This window comes from Mustela putorius, unplaced genomic scaffold (genome assembly GCF_011764305.1).
Source record: "Mustela putorius furo isolate JIRA1106 unplaced genomic scaffold, ASM1176430v1.1 tig00000743_pilon_pilon_pilon, whole genome shotgun sequence".
NCBI classification, from domain to species: domain Eukaryota; kingdom Metazoa; phylum Chordata; class Mammalia; order Carnivora; family Mustelidae; genus Mustela; species Mustela putorius.
Genome location: NW_025421464.1, coordinates 3,892,734 through 3,912,626, shown reverse-complemented (window position 1 = coordinate 3,912,626; position 19,893 = coordinate 3,892,734). Strand labels below are relative to the sequence as shown.

Sequence of the window (19,893 nt, the reverse complement as noted above, 5' to 3'; positions counted from 1 at the left end):
ACATGAGGGACTCTTTTTTTTTTTTTTTAATTTTAAATGACACATTTAGGGGCACCTGGGTGGCTCAGTGGGTTAAAGCCTCTGCCTTCAGCTCATGTAATAGTCTCAGGGTCCTTGGGATCAAGCCTGCCATCGGGCTCTCTGCTCAGTGGGAGCCTGCTTCCTCCTCTCTCTCTGCCTGCCTCTCTGCCTACTTGTGATCTCTGCCAAAATAAATAAAATCTTAAAAAAAACTGGACACATTTATTTCATGATCCTTACTAAACTGACATTTGATATTACAAATTTCTGTTATTCTTTTTTTAAATATAAATTCAATTAATCAACATATAATGTACTGTTTCAGGGGTACAGGTCTGTGATTCATTAGTCTTATATAATACCCAGTCCTCATTACAACACATACCCTCCTCAATGTCCATCACCCAGTTACCCTGTCCCCCAACCCTCTCCCCTCCAACAACCTTCTGTTTGTTTCCTAAGATTCTCTTATGATTTGCAACATGAGGGATTCTTGTGGTGATGGAAATGTTTTGTATCTTGACTGTATCAGTGTCAGCAGTCTGGTTGTACAGTTTTGAAAGACCTCATCACTGGGGGAAATAGTGTAAAGGGACCATGGGATCTCTCTGTATTATTTCTTACATCTACGTGAGAATCTTCAATTAGTGCAAAATAAAAAGCTTATTTAAAAAATAATGCTTAAAAAAGGATAAAGGTTGGAGATTGTATGGTCAACTTTTTCACCCAATAAATTAGAAAATACTTGAAATATTATACTTAATTTTCCAGAGTATCAAGAATAGGAACCAAATTTCTGGAAGGTAATTTGGCAAGTTGGATCAAGACTTTGACAAATGTTGGGGTGCCTGGGTGGCTCAGTCAGTTAAGTGACTGAGTCTTGGTTTTGGCTGAGGTCATTATCTCCAGGTTGTGAGACTGAGCCCCTTGTCTGGGCTCTGCACTCAACTGGGGGTCTGCTTGAGATTTTCTCTCTTCCTCTCTCTGCCCCTCCCTCCCATGCTCTCCCCCCACAAAATAAATAAATCTTTTTTTAAAAAAGAATTTTGATATTCCTTAAGCAAGCAATTCTATTTGTTTATCTGAAGCCATAATGTATCAAAGGTGGGACTTGTTATTTCAGGGAAACTGAAACAACAGATGCTTGGCTATATAAATTGTGATACATCCACAGGCTGGAATTTCTGTAAGAAGAGAAACTGCATAATATAGGAGTTAAGAACAAATTTTGGAGTCTGACCACCTGGGTTGAAATTCTAGGTGTTGTTTTTTTTTTTTTAAGATTTTATTTATTGATTTTTTTGACAGAGAGAGACATAGAGCAGGGGAAGTGGGAGAGGGAGAAGCAGGGTTCCCATGGAGTGACACGGGGCTCAATCCCTAGGACCCCAGGATCATGACCTGAGCCAAAGGCAGACGCCGACTGAGTCACCCAGGCACCCTGAAATTCTAGTTTCTTTACTTATAAAGTGTGTAACTCTGGGGAAATTACTTAACCTTTTTGTGCAACTTTCCTCATTTGCAATATGAGGAAAACCTACTTCTTAGTATTATGAGGATTAAATGAGCTACTATTTACAAAGCTCTTTGAATGCAACCGGGCATAAATTGAGAGCATTATGAAGCTAGCTCTTGTAATAATTTTAGGTATAAAAAAAGAGGTATAGGGGCGCCTGGGTGGCTCAGTCTGTTAGATATCTATCTGCCTTCTGCTCAAGTCATGATCCCAGGGTCCTGGAATTAGGCTGTGTAGGGCTCCCTGCTCAGTGGGGATCCTGCTTCTCCCTCTCTCTCTGCCTCTCCCCCTGCTTGTGCTCTCTCTCTCTCTTGCTATCTTTCTGTCAAATGAATAAATAAATTCTTTTTTTTAAAAAGATTTTATTTATTTATTTGACAGAGAGAGATCACAAGTAGGCAGAGAGGCAGGCAGAGAGAAGTTTGAAGCAGGCTCCCCGCCGAGCAGAGAGCCCAATGTGGGACTCGATCCCAGGGCCCTGATCCCAGGACCCTGGGAGCATGACCTGAGCCGAAGGCAGAGGCTTTAACCCACTGAGCCACCCGGGCACCCCAAGAAAAGGGATTTAAAAGTGCTTTGTCACCTGTAAAGTGCTATATCCACGTGAAGGTATCGTACTTTTTGATTAGCGCTAGCCCTCTGAGGTGATGTTCTTATTCTTATTCCCATTTTACAGTAGAGGAAAATGAGGCTCAGAAAGGTGGTGTGCTTCCCCAAGGATCACAGCAGGAGTGGAGACAAGGAAGTTTGAGACTTGACAGGCAATGGGCAGGTGGACGCTCTCTCCAGGAAAGAAGGATGACAGAGAAAGAGGAATGGAAATCACTTCTGAAGAAACAAACTGGAAAATAAAGTATCTCAGGCTATATGGCATGGAATCAGATAGACCCTGGTAAACTTTCAGTGGGATGTTCTGGCTAGGTTCATTCTGGAGCAGGAACCTTTTGTTCCAAAGGTGCAGAAATGCACATTTCAACAATGTATCATTTTTACCTACTAAATTAGCAAAAAAACCCCAAAACAACAACAAAAAAAACCTACAACAAAAACAAGGATAATATAAATGCTGGAAAACATGCAGTAAAATAAACTCAGATACCACAGGTGATTTTTAGAAAATATGGCAATAAAATCAGAAGGAGCCTTAAAAATGGTTATGTCCAGGGGTGCATGGTTGGCTCAGTTGGTTAAGCATTTGCTTTCAGCTCAGGTCATGATCCTGGGGTCCTGCTCAGTGGGGAGCCTGCTTCTCCCTCTCCCTCTGCTGCTGTCCCTGTGTGCACTCTCTCTCTTTCAAATGAATAAAGAGAATCTTTAAAAAAAAAATGCTTATGTCCTTTGATCCAGTTAGTCCAAATTCTAGGATTTTTCCCCCAAGGGGGTGATCCAAAATATATAGGGAACTCCATGTGAATGAACAACTCATCGTAGTTCTAATAGTGAAAAAATGGAAAAACCTGTGTGATACATCCACTCCATGAGAACTTCAAAAAAAAATTATCCAGGGTGCCTGAGTGGCTCAGTAGGTTAAGTGACTGCCTTCAGCTCAGGTCATGATCCTGGAGTCCTGGGATCGAGTCCTACATTAGGTTCCCTGATGAGCAGGGAGTCTCCTTCTCCCTCTGACCCTCTCCCCTCTCATGCTCTCTCTCTCAAGTAAATAAATAAAATCTTTAAAAAAATAAAAAAAGCATCCTTGTACATATTCTCTTATCTTTCTGGTGTATAGGTTACATAGATGTATGTATGTGTCAAAATTAATCTGTATAATACTTAAGCTCTGTGTATATCACTGTTTACTAATTGCATACCCCCCCTTTTTAAAAGATTTTATTTATTTATTTGTCAGAGAGATAGAACACAAGCCAGGGGAGAGCAGGGAGGGAGAAGCAGTCTTCCCACTGAGCAGGGAACATGATACAGTACTCTATCCCAGGACCTGGGATCATGACCAGAGCCAAAGACAGATGCTTAACCTACCGGGCCACCCAGGTGTCCATAAATTGTACACTCTTGAAGATGAACATGGTGGGAGGGGACTTCCCCTACCAGATATCAAGGTTTACTATAAAGCTTTAGGGGGTCCTGGTTAGCTTGGTTGGTAGAACATGTCAGTCTTGATCTCAGGGTCATGAGTTCAAGCCCCACACTGGGCACTAAGCCTAACTTAAAGAAAAAAAAAAAAGATCTATTATAAAACTTTGGTCATTTCAACAGGGTAGAGTTGGAATAGATCAATGCATCAAAACAGAGAATGCAGAAACCATGGACACTTAATCTGTGACAGCTGGCACTGTTGGCCCCTGGGGTTAGGGAGGCACTAAGTGGCACTGAGAGAACTGCTTACCCATATGGGGAGAAAAATGAAACAGAATTCCTACCTCATACCAACTGCATACATATTTGAATTATAAAACTGTGGGAAGACAATACAGGAGAAATTCTTTACGACCTTGGGATCTGTAGACTTTCTAAAACAAGACAAAAACTTCCTATGGGAAAAGATAAATTTGACTACATTAAAATGAAGAATTTCTATTTATCAAAAAACAGAGAGAGGTTGAGAAAACAAAAAACCGGGAGAAGACATCTGCAACCCGTACGATTGGTATGTATCCAGAATATGCAAAGAATTCCTATTAACTGAAAGGAAAGACAAACCACCTATTGTTAAATGGGCAAGACAACTTTTACAGAGAAAGGATCGCAGATAGAATTCATACAATAAATAGCATACAAGTAGGTGCTCAAGATCATTAGTAGTTACAGAAATCCAAATTAAAACCACACAGAAGATCATGTCATACCTGCCAGGTTGACAAAAATAAAAATTGATACCAGGATGTGCTGGTAAGGGGACAGAACAATAACTTTTATCCAAAGTTGGTGGGGTTATAGACTGATGCAACCACTTTGGGAAACAGTTTCATATTATCCAGCTAAGTTGGACATGAGTGTACCTGCAGAATGTTAGAGCATTATTATTTGTAGTAGAGAAAACTGGAACAACTCAGTGCCCATCAACAATTTCATGAATTAGTAAATTGTGATATATTCACACAATGGATTATATGGGGAATAAATGAACCATAGCTACACCATCTACACAACTGACTCAAAAACAATGTTGAGAGAAAAGCAAGTTGCAGAAGACTATGTACAGTATGATTTCATTTTTACAAAGGCAAAAAAAACGGCCAAACTAAACAATGTTGTGTTTAGGGATAGTCACATAGATAATAAAACCCATTAAGAAAAGCAAAGGAGAAAGAAAGAAGAAAAGAAAAGAAAAATGATTAAGACAAAATTCACTGTAGCAATAACTTCCAGGTGGGGAGAAGGGAAGCAGGTGGCTTCTGGCATATGGCAGTGTTTCAATCCACAGACACATGGATCAACCTGACAGAATGGTCCTAACAGCCATGAGTATGGGTGAAATGGCACAGGAAGGAACATCAGTCCTTAAAGGCACTAGAGGAAGAGGAAGTTTCCAAGGACAGAGAAGGAACTGAGTGGACAGGAATAAATACCGGGAGGAGAGACAGGAAGGAGGAATGCAAAGGCATATTGTGTGCTGCAGTGGGATGGAAATGCAGGCTGAGGCACATTTGTTGGATTCAGCCAGGTTTCCTGATGACCTTCCTTGGCTGTAGAAATTTCAGCCAAGACCTGGCGGTAGAAGCCACACAGCTGAGAACTGAGTGGGAGCTAAGAAGAGCAGATCGGGGAAAGGCATAACACTGAAAATGTTTGAAAAAGGGGAGGAAGAAAATGGATAGCAGCTGGGGGGGGGGGTCGGGGGGGGCAGGGTTCCTTGAGAGACGTTAAAGGGTCTTCAGGTGGCCAGTTAAAAACACAAGATACATTTTCACATCCATAACGTCAACAGAAATTTGTTAGATTGACAAGGGGTCACAGAGATATGGAAAAACAGGCCATCTCAGATACCGCTGGTGTGTGTGTGGGGCGGTGGGGCAGGTAAAATGGGAAAACTACCTCGGAAACTAAATTGGCAATATCCGCCCAGAAACTCCACGCCTGGGTACATTTCGGCCTCAGAGACACCCGCACACGTGCACTAAGAGACAAGGACAGAAATGTCCATTGCTCCACGTATACAGAAGCGATAGACTGTGTATTACCTGCACATCAGCATGGAACAGATAAATTAATCATGGAACGTACGCCTGAAATGGCATCTAGCAGCAAAAGCAAAAATAAGTACATTTTAAGCTATATGCGTGACTCGTACAAATAGTGACAGAAAAAAGCAAGTTGCAGAAGTCTACGTGCAGTATAGTACCATTTACGTAATGGTCTTACAGAAGGAATTTAATGAAACGTTTAACGATGTACACAAATGCAGTAGAAGTAGTAAAATGCTCGCAAATTTACCTAAATTCAGGAGAGTGGTTACCTGGCGGGGAGGGTGGAATTATCTGGGTTGTGCTAGGTACCTGACATATTGCAACTTTACGTATAACCCGTTTGGTAGGTACATTCGGTCCATTTTACTAATGAGCAAATTGCGGCTCTGGGAGGTGAGCTGGTTAGAATAGCAGTTTCACTAGGTTTTGACTATGGATTTCGTGGCTGAACGAATGAAAGAAAGGAAGCCTCAGGTTTGCCCTCAGGACTCTCCCCGAGCTCTCTTCCAGACGCACCACGAACAAAATCCGGGTTTTTTTCTCAGCTGGATTCGAAGTCGGTTCCGGCCCCTGCCTCCTCCCTCCGCGGCCTTGGGCCCCGCCCCGGACCGCTCAGCAGTAGCGGGACTCATGAATATGCAAGATAGAGGAAGATATTTAAAGGCGCCGGCGCCTCTCGCAGATCCCTGCCCAGCGCCGCCCTTCTTGCGCTACCCGCAGTCCCAGGGCTGGTTCCCTTCGCGTGTGTCCATCACTCTGTGCGGAAATTGCCAGCATGTCGGACAAACTGCCGTACAAAGTCGGTGAGTTCCAGGAGCGCAGCTAGCCGCGTAGGCTCCACATCCACTGGTGGCCTGTTGGGGAGGCAGCCGCGGGGCCCTCGCGGGGCGCTCTTGGTCCTCTTGAATCTTTGGCTCGGCGCGATCTTGGCTGCGCGAGGCCTCCTGGGGGTTGGAGTTCTCAAGTCAAAGCGAGCGGTTCGTTGGAGGCGGCCGTGGACTACAAGTTCCGGCGTACCGCGCAAGGCCCATTGCCCCGGCGCGGGCTGCGGAGCCGCCAACTGGCGGCGTGTTGCGCCCGGAGGGGGCTGGGGCAGGCGGAGAGCGTGCACCTGGCTGCGGCCTGGGACTGTTGGCACCTGCAGGGACCTATTCCAGGAGGCCAAGATCCTGTCGTCTGCACCTGGATCCCCCTAGGCCAGCAGGGTGGACCCGGACAAGTGTCTACCCCTGTCTGGGCCTCCTGTAGGGAAAGCGAGGGCGCTGGAGTCCCCAAGGCGTGTGCGGGGGAGAGGCCTGGACAGCTAGCCAGAGGCCGGCACTAGTCCACTCACAGGGGACTTTGGGCTCGTTGCTCAACCTCTGGGGTCACTCTCCTGGTCAACAGGGACAGTCCTGCAGCGAATCTCGAAGAAAGCTTGGAGTGCTTAGAAAAATCCTTGCTGTTCTGTGGATTAAAGTTGATAAACTGCCAGTGTATTTTGGGCGTTTATTATGGGATGGGCACCACCTTTGACCTTTATTCTACATTAATTCATTTTATGTCACGGTTTTTTAGGGAAGGGACTATTACTTTCTCATTTGTTGTTGAGTATGCGTAGTCACAAGAATAAAGGTAGCTTGCTCAAGGTCTTAGAGCTGGTTGGTGTTGGAGCAGGATATGAATGTAGGCCTTGGAGGCCTCTAAGCACACCCCTTTCACCACTCTGTGTAATTGAACACACTTGGAGCAAACTAATGAACTCTCAGCACAAACCTGTTCAGGCTGCTAGCAGTTTTTAAAGTAAATTCAAGACACCATTAAACCTGGAGAAAGTCATCAGTATTTATGGGGCACTTGAAGTGTATTTGGTGATTTGCTTGTGTTTACAAAATAATCTTTGGAAGTAGACTTTGTCCTGTTATACAGAGGAAGAAACTGAGGCACTAGTAGGAAGCACTTGTAAAGATTCTGTGGAAATAGGATGCCTGGGTGGCTTAGTGGGTTACGTCTTAGTGGGTTAGTTGGGCTCAAGTCATAATCCCAGGGTCCTGGGACAGAGCCCGGAGTTGGGCTCCCTGCTCAGTGGGGAGTGTGCTTCTCCCTTGCCCTCTGCTCCTCCCCTCTGCTTGTGCTCTATCTCTCTCTCTTTTTTTTTTTTTTAAAGATTTTTATTTATTTGACAGAGAGAAATCACAAGTAGACGGAGAGGCAGGCAGAGAGAGAGGAAGGGAAGCAGGCTCTCTGCTGAGCAGAGAGCCCCATGCCGGACTCGATCCCAGGACCCTGAGATCATGACCTGAGCCGAAGGCAGCGGCTTAACCCACTGAGCCACCCAGGTGCCCCTGCTTGTGCTCTCTTACATAAAATCTTTGGGGGGGGGGAAGATACTGTGGAAATGGTGGCTTATCAAATAGCCAGTTGTCCCCATGAAACTGAAGCCCAGAGAGGTTAAGTAAAGATCTCATCGGTGCCTGAGCGAGAATGGGGTCATGTCATACTGTGGAGAGATCAGCTGGCCAGGGTTGAGGGCCTTTTTGGAATGTTGCTGATGGGCTGGAAGAGGGTGAGACAGTGAAAGGGGAAAAGAGGAATCAAGAAATCTTAAAGATTTTGGCTGGAGTGGCTGATCAAATGGTGGTTTCATTTCCCTAAAATGGGAAGATTGGGGAAGTAAAAGTTTGAAAGGGAGGAGAAGTCCCAAGGGCTCAAATGTGACACATAATAGATCTAACTGGGTATCCAAGTAGAGATGCTGAATAGATAAGTTGGATTATGAGAGTCCTAAGTTCAGGGGAGAAGTTTGGGCTGGAAATAACATAGGAATTGTTGCCGTAGGGAAGGTATTTAAAGGCTGTAATGGGATGAGCTCACCTGGTAAGAGAGAAGAAGGAGATGATGGAGCCCTGAAGGCTTCCAAACATTAGAGTCAGTTACAGGAAGAGGAGCCAGAAGGGTAGGAAGAAAACTATGGGACGACAGACATAGAAGCCAAGAAAAGAAAGGGTTTCAGAAGGAGGACTGTTCTCTTTTATAATAAGAATGTTTGGTCTACAGCTACAGAGGAGGAGGACTAGTGGATTGCATGAAGGCAATATGGCATAGTTCTGATTTCTTCTCAATGAGTTGTGAAGTGAGGTTATTAATTCATGAGGAGAGGTGCTAGAGGCTTGGACAGAGTAGGACAAGAGTAAATTTTTTTTTTTTTTTAAGAGATTGAGAGTGTGCGTGCAAGAGAGTACACCTACTCAGGCCCCCTGGGAGGGAGAGCCTTAAGCAGCCTCCATGCTCAGCACGAGAAGGCTCCCTCTCACAACCCTGAGATCATGACCTGAGCCAAAATCAAGAGTTGGACACTTAACCAACTGAGCCACCCAGGTGCCCCAGCCTAAGGAGAGTAAATTTATTAAGAAAATCCTACGATTGGGGCGCCTGGGTGGCTCAATGGGTTAAGCCTCTGCCTTCGGCTCAGGTCATGGTCTCAGGGTCCTGGGATTGAGCCCCGCCTCGGGCTCACTGCTCAGCAGGGAGCCTCCTTCCCCCCTCTCTCTGCCTGCCTCTCTGCCTACTTGTGATCTCTATCCATCAAATTAATAAGATGTTAAAAAAAAAAAATCCTATGATTGCTGAATGTGCTGTGAGATTTGTGGTCTTAGTATGGTTGTGATTTTCCTCCTGCTGGGCTCACTGGCTTGGGTGCAGTGGAGGGTTGGGTGAGGGAGTTTTGCCAAGGAGTTCTCAGAGGGAACAGGGGAATCTTCCACTGTGGAAGCAATTGAGAATAGAAGGTGGTGTGGTGAGGGACTGTGGAAATCGGTAGGATTAATGCATTCGAGGTTCTGACCTGGTCAGCTTTGCCCTTGTTGGGAGTTTGGGCTCCAGAGGGAGAGGATTGGAAAGATGGGACATGGCCAGAGCTGGTTTTGAAATCAAGATTTCCAAAGGAGGGTCAGAATTGGTGATGGCCTGCCAAGGTGAATGGGTAGGGGTGGGGTGGGAGGGTGAAAGGGGAGGGTGTGTGTGTCGAGACACTGGGGGAGTAGTTCCTCCCGTGGGGGAGGAATATTTCTTCTCTGAAATTGCTTAGATGTACAGAAGGAAGCAGACTTAGTTTTATTGTTACTATTCTCTGCAGTTTTTTCCCTCCCACCAACTACCTTTTTGGGTGATTGGCAGGACATAAATTTCCCTCAGGATAAAAATCGCCAGGAGTCTCAGCCCTCAGCCTAGAACTATTGACTCTTTTTTTCCAGGGGAGATTTACAAGGATGCCTGATGACTCTTATCAGGGAAGTTTGTAACCACTGACCTAGGGAATGAGCTGGTGTGGGCTGGGAGAGAGAAAGGGTGAAATTGTTAGAAGAATATTGAGATGGTGAGAGAGCTCCTAATAGTATCCTTCTTTCCTGTCTGAGAATTTGGACACATTTGAGACATTTGGGGTGGCAGAGAGAAGCCAAAATAGAACTCTCATTACTGATGACATCGAAGCCAGAGGGTGTAGATGAGTGCTGAAGTCCAATGATCCCGCTAGCAAACTGCGAAATCCAGGTACCCTGCAGGTACAAGCAAGGGGAGCTTAGGTAGGTCTCCGTGTGAAAGAACTTGCTCCCCGCAGGCTGGCTGGCTACTGCTTGCTTGCAAAAGGGAGAGCTTAACTGCGCATGCCCTTCATTCTTCCCAAGTTTACCAATCAGACACGTCACTCTGGCTTCTCCAAGGGCAGAGAGAGGCCAAGAGTATTAGTTACACAGGTGAGTTTACTCCCAGTGGAAAGAAACATCGGTAGTGGGGAAGCAGCATTTTCATATGGTCAAGGAGATCAAGCAACTGCGTTGTAGTGACTCCTTGATTACATGTGTTCTCCTACACGGCTGTAAGCTGCGGTTAGGCAGGGACCATGTCTGTCGGTCTTTGACTGCCCCATCTCCGTAAATCCTTGTTGCGTTAGTGAGAGTGCAGTGACCAGATGGCTCACTTGAGTGTTTTGTGTCCACAAGTAGATAAGCAAGAATGGTGGTGTTTTGTGGTTGGTGGGAGGTGGCGGCTCACGGAACTCCTATCTATCTTGGTCCTACAGCCGACATCAGCCTGGCCTCCTGGGGACGCAAGGCCCTGGACATCGCGGAGAATGAGATGCCGGGCCTGATGCGCATGAGGGAGATGTACTCGGCCTCTAAGCCACTGAAGGGCGCCCGCATCGCTGGCTGCCTACACATGACTGTGGAGACAGCTGTCCTCATTGAGACCCTCGTGGCCCTGGGTGCAGAGGTGAGGCCCTCAGCATTTCCTGTGGGGGGTGGGGACGTCCAATGTGGTGCCCCTGGGGCCCAGTAGGGGCTTCAGGCTTGTCACAGTGCCACCACCCTTTGTGGTGACTATTCTTACGCATGTTTTTGCCCTGACTGCGAAGATAGTTTGAGTTCCTTCAGTTCACATCCTGCTGACTGAGGAGCTCTGGGTAGGAAAAAACTCAAGGCTGATGTCCCACCGAGTCATCTAAGGACTGTCTCTCATGGGCCCTCCCAGGGTCCTGTGCCCGCCATGGACCAGTCATGGTGCCAGGAGGATGGGTGTGCTCTCGTTGTTTCAGCCTGGGTTATAAGTACCAAGGGCTGGCAGCTCTTCCAACCTCTCTGGGAGTTTTGGAGTAAGATGGTTTCCCGAGACGCGGCAGGGAAGAGCAGCCACAACCAACGAACCAAGTCTACCAACCCTCAGTCCTTGGACCTCTTACCGCTCTTCAACGTTCACACTCAGTGGTCTGATTTCCTGGCTTTAAGTACTGTGTGTATGACTCCAAAATACATGGATTAGCCTGGACTTCTCCCCGCAACTCCAGACCATGTATCCGGCAGCCTCTGTGTCAGTCATCTCCACTTAGAGATCTAGTAGACATCTCAACCTCAACATGTCCAAACTCATGATTTCCTGTTCCCCCCTCCTCCTGCAGTCTTCCTCATGTAAGTAAATGGAAACACCAGCCTTCCAGGTTCTCTCCGTCCAAGGACCTGGACTCCTTTTTCTCTCCCCCGCCAGCAACTAACCCCACAGCAAATTCTGTCATCTCGGCCTTCAGAATAGACCTGTGGTCACCTCCGCTGCTACCATGGCATTTCTCGTCTGAACTCTTATAGCAGCTTCCTCACTTATCTCCTTGCTTCCTTGTGGAGCTCTTTGCCCTCCCATAGCACCAGGTGATGTTTTAAAGCCTAAATCGGGTTTTGTTAATGCTCTGGCTCCCATCCACGCACCAGCTGTCCCCAGCCTATGATTGAAGAGCCCGCTGGGCCTCGTCCCCCTTGATCCAGGGCTTTGCTCAATTTCTGTCTGTGCATGAGCCGTCTGACCAGCAGCCCTGTCTCGTTGGCTGTTCTAGGTGCAGTGGTCCAGCTGCAACATCTTCTCGACCCAGGACCATGCAGCTGCTGCCATCGCCAAGGCTGGCATTCCAGGTGAGTCCTGTTTGCTGCTGAGGGATGTGGGAACGCATAATGGGCTCTGCTTCTCCCTTTTTTGCCTCACTGACTCGCACTGCAACAGGTTTTCCCATGGCAGGGGAGAGGGGTTCCCGTCACAGAATTCTAGCCTAGTGATTCTTAAGGAAAGAGTTGTTTTGTGCCACTGTCATCTAAAATCCTCTGGGATGCACTTCTTGGCCCCTCCCAAATCACATAACCAGGGAGGGTGGGATCCTATGATTGGGAACCACATGATGCTGAGGAGAGGAAGTTCCTTAAAGGAAGATCTACGTCTATTTCCAAAAGAATCGGGGGAGATACTGGGTGGAAAAATAGCCCCAGAGGTCCATTGCCTAGAGTCTGATGGTCTAGGAGGCTAAGGAAAGACTTCATCACAAGCTGCTAGAGAAACAGGTACACATCTGCTGGGACTCTGGGAGGGAAGTGGTTAGCTCTGATGGTGATTCAATAGGGCATGCACAAGTCCCTCTAACCAGCCATAGGTGGAGAGAATGGGTTGGGGAGGACCCTTCCAGAGCTTGGACTGGCAGGTCCCCCAATGCTCTGCCTTATTTGGCTCCGTGACCCTTTTCTGGGAGAGGCCTTGTTTTCAAGACCACTGTCTGCTGTAGTTCGATGGAGAGGGCAACTGGGCCTGCTTGGCCAGTTTCATTTGCTCAAGATTCACAGGAGCCCAACATCCGTGTCCCACTCTGGGCCGGCAGTTAGGAGGAGGCCTGGATTCTGGTGCCTGTTCTGGAATGCCCATGCTGTGACTTGGGCGCATCTTAGCCCCTCTCTGGGCATCAAAAATGAATGATGGTAATGCCTGCCTCAGAGTGTTACTGTGAGGAAAAATGAGAGGGAGCATGAGGCAGTCAAAATAATGTCTGCCACAGAGAAAGTGCTCCATGCACAGTAGCTGCAATTAAATTTTTGGCCAGACTTAGCCCAGGACAACCCACCACAGAGACTGCTGGGCCCTCAAGTCCTTTCAGTGCAGAATGGATCTTGGATCTTGGCTTGTGGGTCCACCTGAGTGTGGCTCAATGATCCTGTAACACTTTGCAGCATTAGGCATTGTGGGTGACCGAGCCCCGGTCACTCATTGCTGTCCCCATCCTTGGGGTCCAGACAGAAGGGGGTAGGGAAGGAAATAATTATTTCCAGATACCTATATCTGGAGGGGCCGTACTTGGCCTCCATCTCACTTAATCAGTACTGTTAGAGGTGAAGAAACGGAGGCTGTCAGAGGTGAAGTGCTTTGTTCAAAGTCCCCCAGCTGGTGAATGGAGAACCAGGATTTGCCCTCAGATCGAGCTGGTTCCAAGTTCTGTTCTTTTCACCGCCTGAGTCCTCAGAGGGGCTGGAGGTGGCTGGGGATGGAAACTCGGTAGGAGATCGCATTGGCTATGCTCCGGTGGCTGCCTGTAGCAGGCCTCAGTGGGGAGGGCGAGTCCCGATATACTGTGCCACCCGACCTCCAGTGTACGCCTGGAAGGGTGAGACAGACGAGGAGTACCTATGGTGCATTGAGCAGACGCTGTACTTCAAGGACGGGCCCCTCAACATGATTCTGGATGACGGCGGTGACCTCACCAACCTCATTCACACCAAGTACCCACAGCTCCTGTCAGGTAAATGGGGTAGGTGGGTGGGCAGGGTATTGGTAGGCTAGATGGGGCCTGCTTGCCCGTGTGAAGGCAGCAGCCCTGGCAGAACTCCACTGCCTAGAGCAGCAGATCCTGTGGAAGATGGGAAGATGGCAGGCTCCTGCAGACATGCTGGGGCCTGGCCTCCTGATTTCTGATGGTGTGGGGCTGAGGTGATGGGGGGAGGTCTGGCTAAGGTCTGGTTTGAGGGCTGGGAACAGCTGGGAAGGAGTCAGCTTTGTTAAATCAGGGTGGGAAGGAATGTAGAGGGGTTAGGCAGTACAAAGGCCCTGAGGCAGGAAAGGATGGACTATTCAGGAAACTGAAGGGAAGCCAGTATGGCATTCCTTTACTGAGGAGAATTGCAGGGTATAGACGGAGCTTTAATGAAGGGTGGATGTGTAAGCACTTAACAGGCCAAGAGAAGAGAGTTTGGCTTGATCCTGAGAGGAAAGAGAAGTAATTGGGTGGTACTAAAAAGATTTCTCTGAAAATATAAAATGGCTCCTGGGCTCTGTGTAGATAGAAGATGGGTTGTGGCTGGGAGACCAGGCGAGAGATGATGGTGGCAGGGACTAGGGCAGTGGCAGTTCGAATGGAGAGCTTGGGGATCGTGGGGAGACGGGATCCTTAGGGCTGGTGATGATGGTGACTCCCCTTGCATGCTGGGCTAGAGGATTGGGTGACTGGTATCAGTCACAGAGATGGGAAGCCAGAAAGAAAAGCAGCTTTGGGGGCAGAGGTGAGGAATTTGGGTGAGTTGAGGTGTGGGTTCTTTGAGGCTCTTGGGGTCTCACCCCAGAGGCACGGCCATTAATTATCCTTTGGTCAGCCCCTTCCTGGCCTTAGCCTCAGGCCCTCCTCTCTTGTCCAGGCATCCGAGGCATTTCTGAGGAGACCACAACGGGGGTCCACAACCTATACAAGATGATGGCCAACGGGAAGCTGAAGGTGCCTGCCATCAACGTCAATGACTCCGTCACCAAGGTGAGTCTGTGGGGCAGTGTCGTGTTCAGCCGTTCATTCCCAGTGCAGCTCAGGAGCAGGCCTCTGAAGAAAGGCCCCTGGGAAGGCTGTAGGCTAAGGACTTGAAGCCCTCATTTGACAGGGGGAAAGGAGTTATAATGACTGAGGGTAGTAAGTACATTAAAGAGGGAAGAATTATACAATGAGTTGTACAGCCAGAGCTTTAAAGTGAAGCAGATTCTAGGCAATCTCTCTTAGCAGTTGATCCTCAGGAAGCCTTCTAGACTGGCATAGAAGGGCTAGGGAGAATGTCTTGGGCTGACCAGAGCGAGGGGCATAGGAGCACATTAGCTGGTGGGGAGAGTCCCAGGAAGGGATCAGCCCAAGCCCCACTAGGCCAAGATGCTGAGAGTAGGTCCGAGGCCCCAGGGCCTTGCCTGCCCCCGTCACCCCTTTGCCCCCTCTTCTTTCAGAGCAAGTTTGACAACCTGTATGGCTGCCGGGAGTCTCTTATAGATGGCATCAAGCGGGCTACAGATGTGATGATTGCAGGCAAGGTGGCAGTGGTAGCAGGCTATGGCGATGTGGGCAAAGGTTGTGCCCAGGCCCTGAGGGGTTTTGGGGCCCGCGTCATCATCACGGAGATCGACCCCATCAATGCACTGCAGGCTGCCATGGAGGGTATGATAGGGCAAGGGTTGGCTGTCAGCCACTGGGGCCAGAGGGGCAGGGCCACCCTGGATGACCCGTGGACGCCATCTCTGCACAGGCTATGAGGTGACCACTATGGATGAGGCCTGTCAGGAGGGCAACATATTTGTCACCACCACAGGCTGTACTGACATCATCCTTGGCCGGTAGGTGCCAGGGTGGGGGTCGCAGGGAGCGAGGAAGAAGGCAGGCTCGGGGCTGCTCTTTGTCCCTGACAGCCTCCCATGGGTTGGCACTCCCCCAACAGGCACTTTGAGCAGATGAAAGATGACTCCATAGTGTGTAACATTGGACACTTCGACGTGGAGATCGATGTCAAGTGGCTGAACGAAAATGCTGTGGAGAAGGTGAACATCAAGCCCCAGGTGAGAAGCCCCAGCAGGGTGGGAAGATGAAGGCAGAGGGGGGTGTGTTTGTGGGCTGGTCACCAGGAAGAGTAGATGAGGAGGCTCTGGCAACCTGGGCAGTGGAACGGGGGAGGACGAGGGCCTAGTTTCAGGGCCACTTAAATCAGAATCTTAGAGTGACACCAAGACATCCCCATATTTTTTTTTTAAAGCTCCCAAGACGATTCTGCTGTGCAGCCCACGTTGGGCACCCCTCTGACTTTGACTAAGCATGACAATCGAGAACATGGGATTTGTGCTCAAAATGTCCAGGCTCAAATTGCAGCAACTTAACCCTTTAAACTTCGGTTTCTCTATCTGTGAAATGAGGATAATAATAGTACTTAAATCATAGGGTGGTTACTGGAATCAAATGTAATAATTATATACAAATATATAATTAGTTTGTGTACGCTTTTAACCCAGGGCACATGGCAATCATAATGATAATAACATTAGTTAATACTTACTGAGTACTTTAGGATCTGCCAAGCCATGTGTCAAAGGCTTTACACGTGTCAGCTTATTAAATTCTCACAGCAGACCTGTGAGCTCTGCAGCTCAGAGCTCCTTAAAAACTATTGGCTCTTACTACTTGTGAGGGCCTGGCCCTGTACTGTGGGTTGTTCTAGGACAGTCCAGTCCCTTCACAGACACTGCAGGAGGTAGGAAGGCCTGCTAGTCAAGAGGGTAGGATGAGGCAGGGATGGACATTGGGAACAAATGTCCTGCCAACCCTCACTGCTGCTCTGCCCACTTACAGGTGGACCGCTACTGGCTGAAAAATGGGCGCCGTATCATCCTGTTGGCTGAGGGCCGGCTGGTCAACCTAGGCTGTGCCACGGGCCATCCCAGCTTTGTGATGAGTAACTCCTTCACCAACCAAGTGCTGGCACAGATAGAGTTGTGGACACACCCAGACAAGTACTCTGTTGGGGTCCACTTCCTGCCCAAGAAGGTGGGTTTGCATTTCTGCCCTCTTAGGAGTCCTCCCAGAGTCCTCCACAGGGCAGAAATCATTCTCTCCATTTATCAGAGGAGGAAACTGAGGCCCAAAAGCAGGGACTGACTCCCAGAGAGCGGCTGTTGCCGCTAGGGGAGCTGGCCTTCCCCTAGAGTGAGTGATCCACAAGAGAGCAAAGGAGGAAGCTTCAAATGCCTTTTAGGACCTAGTCTCCAAGTCCCACAACATCATTTCTGCTTTATTCTATTCATTGGAAGTGAGTCACTCAAAGAGCGAGGAATTGGCTCTCCCTCTTGAAGGAAAGGATATTACGAACTTATAAACAAAGAATTTAAGGATATATTGTAAAACAGTCAACAGCCATTTTAACCTAAAAGGAAACCCTTGGTTATATAACAGAGAAGTCTAAGAGTCAGACAGTGGACCTAGGGATTCATCTTCCTCTGTGTCTTGGCTCTTCTCTTCTTTAGATTCACTTCACTTGTCAAATAGACTTGCCACTGACTGACGAGCTGAGACTGATACCCTTCCTGTTTAAGATTCCCTCCCCAGGGCGCCCGGGTGGCTCAGTTGGTTGAGCGACTGCCTTCCACTTGGGTCATGATCCTGGAGTCCTGGGATCAAGTCCCACATTGGGCTCCCGGCTCCACGGCGGGGAGTCTGCTTCTCCCTCTGACCTTTTCCTCTCTCATGCTCTCTCTCACTGTCTCTCAAAGAAATAGATAAAATCTTAAAAAAAAAAAAAAAAAAAAAATTATTATCTCCCTGTTTAGGAATTAAAGAATCCCTGTCTCTGTCATAGAAAATATGTTCTGTTCATAGATAAATTCCAGAGCAGCGTGTGGTAGTTGCTTGGGTTGGTGGAGGGTGAGGAAGGAGATGTAGTCGATGGTCTCACCAGGGCTACTTGGAGGGGGTATGTTGCATGGCTCCCTCTTGAGGAAGGGGAGCTGGGTAGCCAAAAACAACACATCCAGTGAGGCTGGCTGTGAGGATAGAATGAGGTAATATGTGTAACATATATGACGGATACTTCAACAGAGTAGTTCTTGTCTCTGTGGGTAGCTGGTTGAGGTAATGGGTCCCAGAGCAGGACACTGATTCTACATCTTCCTGTGTTTCTCTCTAGCTGGATGAAGCAGTGGCTGAAGCCCACCTGACTAAGCTGAATGTGAAGCTGACCAAGCTGACTGAGAAGCAGGCCCAGTACTTGGGCTTGTCCCGTGATGGTCCCTTCAAGCCTGATCATTACCGCTACTGAGAACCAGGCCTACTGTTTGCCTTGTAGCTGCTGGCCTTGCTGGGGTCCCACCTCTCTTCCCCAAGAGCAAATGGCACCAACTTTGAGATAGGTTTGTTAATGTCCCCCATTGACTCCCCAGAGCTAGTCACTCCATCTTTGGCCTCTGGTGCATCCCTCATACTGTTCTAAGTGTGGCAGATGGAATTGAGAAGCCCCTTCTCAAGTGGTCATCACAAGTACATAGGAGATACCCACAGGGAACCATGAGCTCAGGGGTTTTAGAATTGCTCAGTCAGTCCTTACTTGGGTTGGAATTCAGAAGTGGTGGTCACAAAGTGCATGCACTTTACCATCTAGGCCCTCACCTGGCCTGTGGACTTTACACATGTTCTTAGTTTACTGATTCACTGATTCCTCAGCCCATGACATGAGAATGAACTGTATCAGAGAGCTGGGAGGAACTTTTGGGAGTTTGATGTCCCTGAGAACCTGCCTTAGTGCTGTGGATTCTCTTGTTAAAGAGGTTTCACAGAACAATGAGGTTAGTACTGTCAGTTTCTATTTTACACAGGTTAGAGTATACTGTTAAGGGAGAGCAAGAAAAAGAAGTGACACCCAGAGGTTGAGAGGGGCCAGAGAATCATAAAAGGAGGCATAGATCTGCCACCTCTTTGGAACACAATGGTTCCTGTTAACAACCCTGGATCAAGAAGATTCATTTGGTTTATAATGTTTAATGTTTATAATGTTAAAAAATAGCAGGAAGATGGGTAAATAAAAATTTTGGTGCCTAAAAGAATTCTGAGCCTTTATTATATAGATAATCCATAGCCAACAATAAATGCCATGGATAAGAAGTAATAGTTGCCTGCTGATGAAGACAAGGATTTGTTTGCAGTGTGGGGTGGGGTGATAAAGCCTGCAAGCAAACCCTTGGACTTGGAAGAATGGGTAAAGTGAAGAGAGAATTTGATCTCTTGAGGTATGTGTCTTGTAAACTTGCATGTTTTTTAACCTAATCTATCATTTAATAGGTGGATTTAGCCCATTTATATTTATTGTAATCTCTATTCAAATTTTTTCATCTACCTTATTTTTTTGTGTGTTTCATTCATCTTTTCTTTTTCTCCCCCTTTATACTTTGGGTTGATCCAGTGTTCCTTGGGGGGAGCTATTACTTCCTGAGCATCTGCTGGATGCTAGGTGCTTCATTATTGATTTTCTTTATTCTCATAATAAGCTTAGTAATAATGTTACTCCAACTTCATAGTTGAGAGTGGAGACTCAGATTAAATGTCTTTCCTAAAGTCCCACAGTTTTTAAGAGGCTACTTAAAGGAAATTGAGGTCCCTCCTATTTGCTGAAATGGTAATATATTGAACTCTGTGCTGGTCCTGGAAGTCAGGAACCCACCTGGACAGGATAAGACTATTCTAAGGGTCATTCACTGGATGGAGGCCCTGATGGGGATACTGGGATGTCTGAGACCTGACTAGCCTTCTGGGATCAAGCTAGAGGGAGAATACACTTACAAAACAGCTTTGCCATCTCCTGGCATTTCTTTTTCTCTGTCCAGCTTTAGAGTTCAGTTCCTGGCAGTAGTAGGAGAAAGGCACAGGGAAGAGGTAATGCTTGAAATGGATTTTGAAAGAACTGGTGAATTTTAATGGGAGGAATTGAAGGAAAGGGCATTCCAGGCAGAACAGCTTAAGCAAGTGTGGGTTGAGGGGATGGGTTAGGATAGAGTTGTTCGGCTGTAGTTTAGGAGAAGCTATGAGATAAAGGGTTTGAAAGGTGGCCTGGGGATAGGAAGGATAGACTTGGAACACTAAGACGAGACCTCTGG

General features: G+C 47.6%; 1 protein-coding gene across 1 annotated transcript; it reads left to right on the top strand.

Moving 5' to 3' along the window:
• The first annotated feature begins 6,329 nt into the window (after positions 1-6,329).
• AHCY (adenosylhomocysteinase) lies at positions 6,330-18,846 on the top strand. Its single transcript, XM_004746605.3, has 10 exons — positions 6,330-6,488; positions 10,745-10,935; positions 12,044-12,119; positions 13,613-13,762; positions 14,652-14,764; positions 15,217-15,424; positions 15,513-15,600; positions 15,702-15,819; positions 16,604-16,798; positions 17,934-18,846. The coding sequence occupies exons 1-10, from the start codon at positions 6,461-6,463 to the stop codon at positions 18,063-18,065; spliced, it is 1,299 nt and encodes a 432-aa protein (XP_004746662.1). The 5' UTR covers positions 6,330-6,460; the 3' UTR covers positions 18,066-18,846.
• The last annotated feature ends 1,047 nt before the right edge of the window (positions 18,847-19,893 follow it).

Excerpts from the sequence above, each read along its gene's own strand:
- AHCY (XM_004746605.3), top strand. The coding sequence starts at position 6,461 with ATGTCGGACAAACTGCCGTACAAAGTCG. Across the intron at positions 15,601-15,701 it reads ACTGACATCATCCTTGGCCG|GCACTTTGAGCAGATGAAAG; the intron begins GTAGGTGCCAGG and ends CTCCCCCAACAG. Across the intron at positions 15,820-16,603 it reads AGGTGAACATCAAGCCCCAG|GTGGACCGCTACTGGCTGAA; the intron begins GTGAGAAGCCCC and ends GCCCACTTACAG.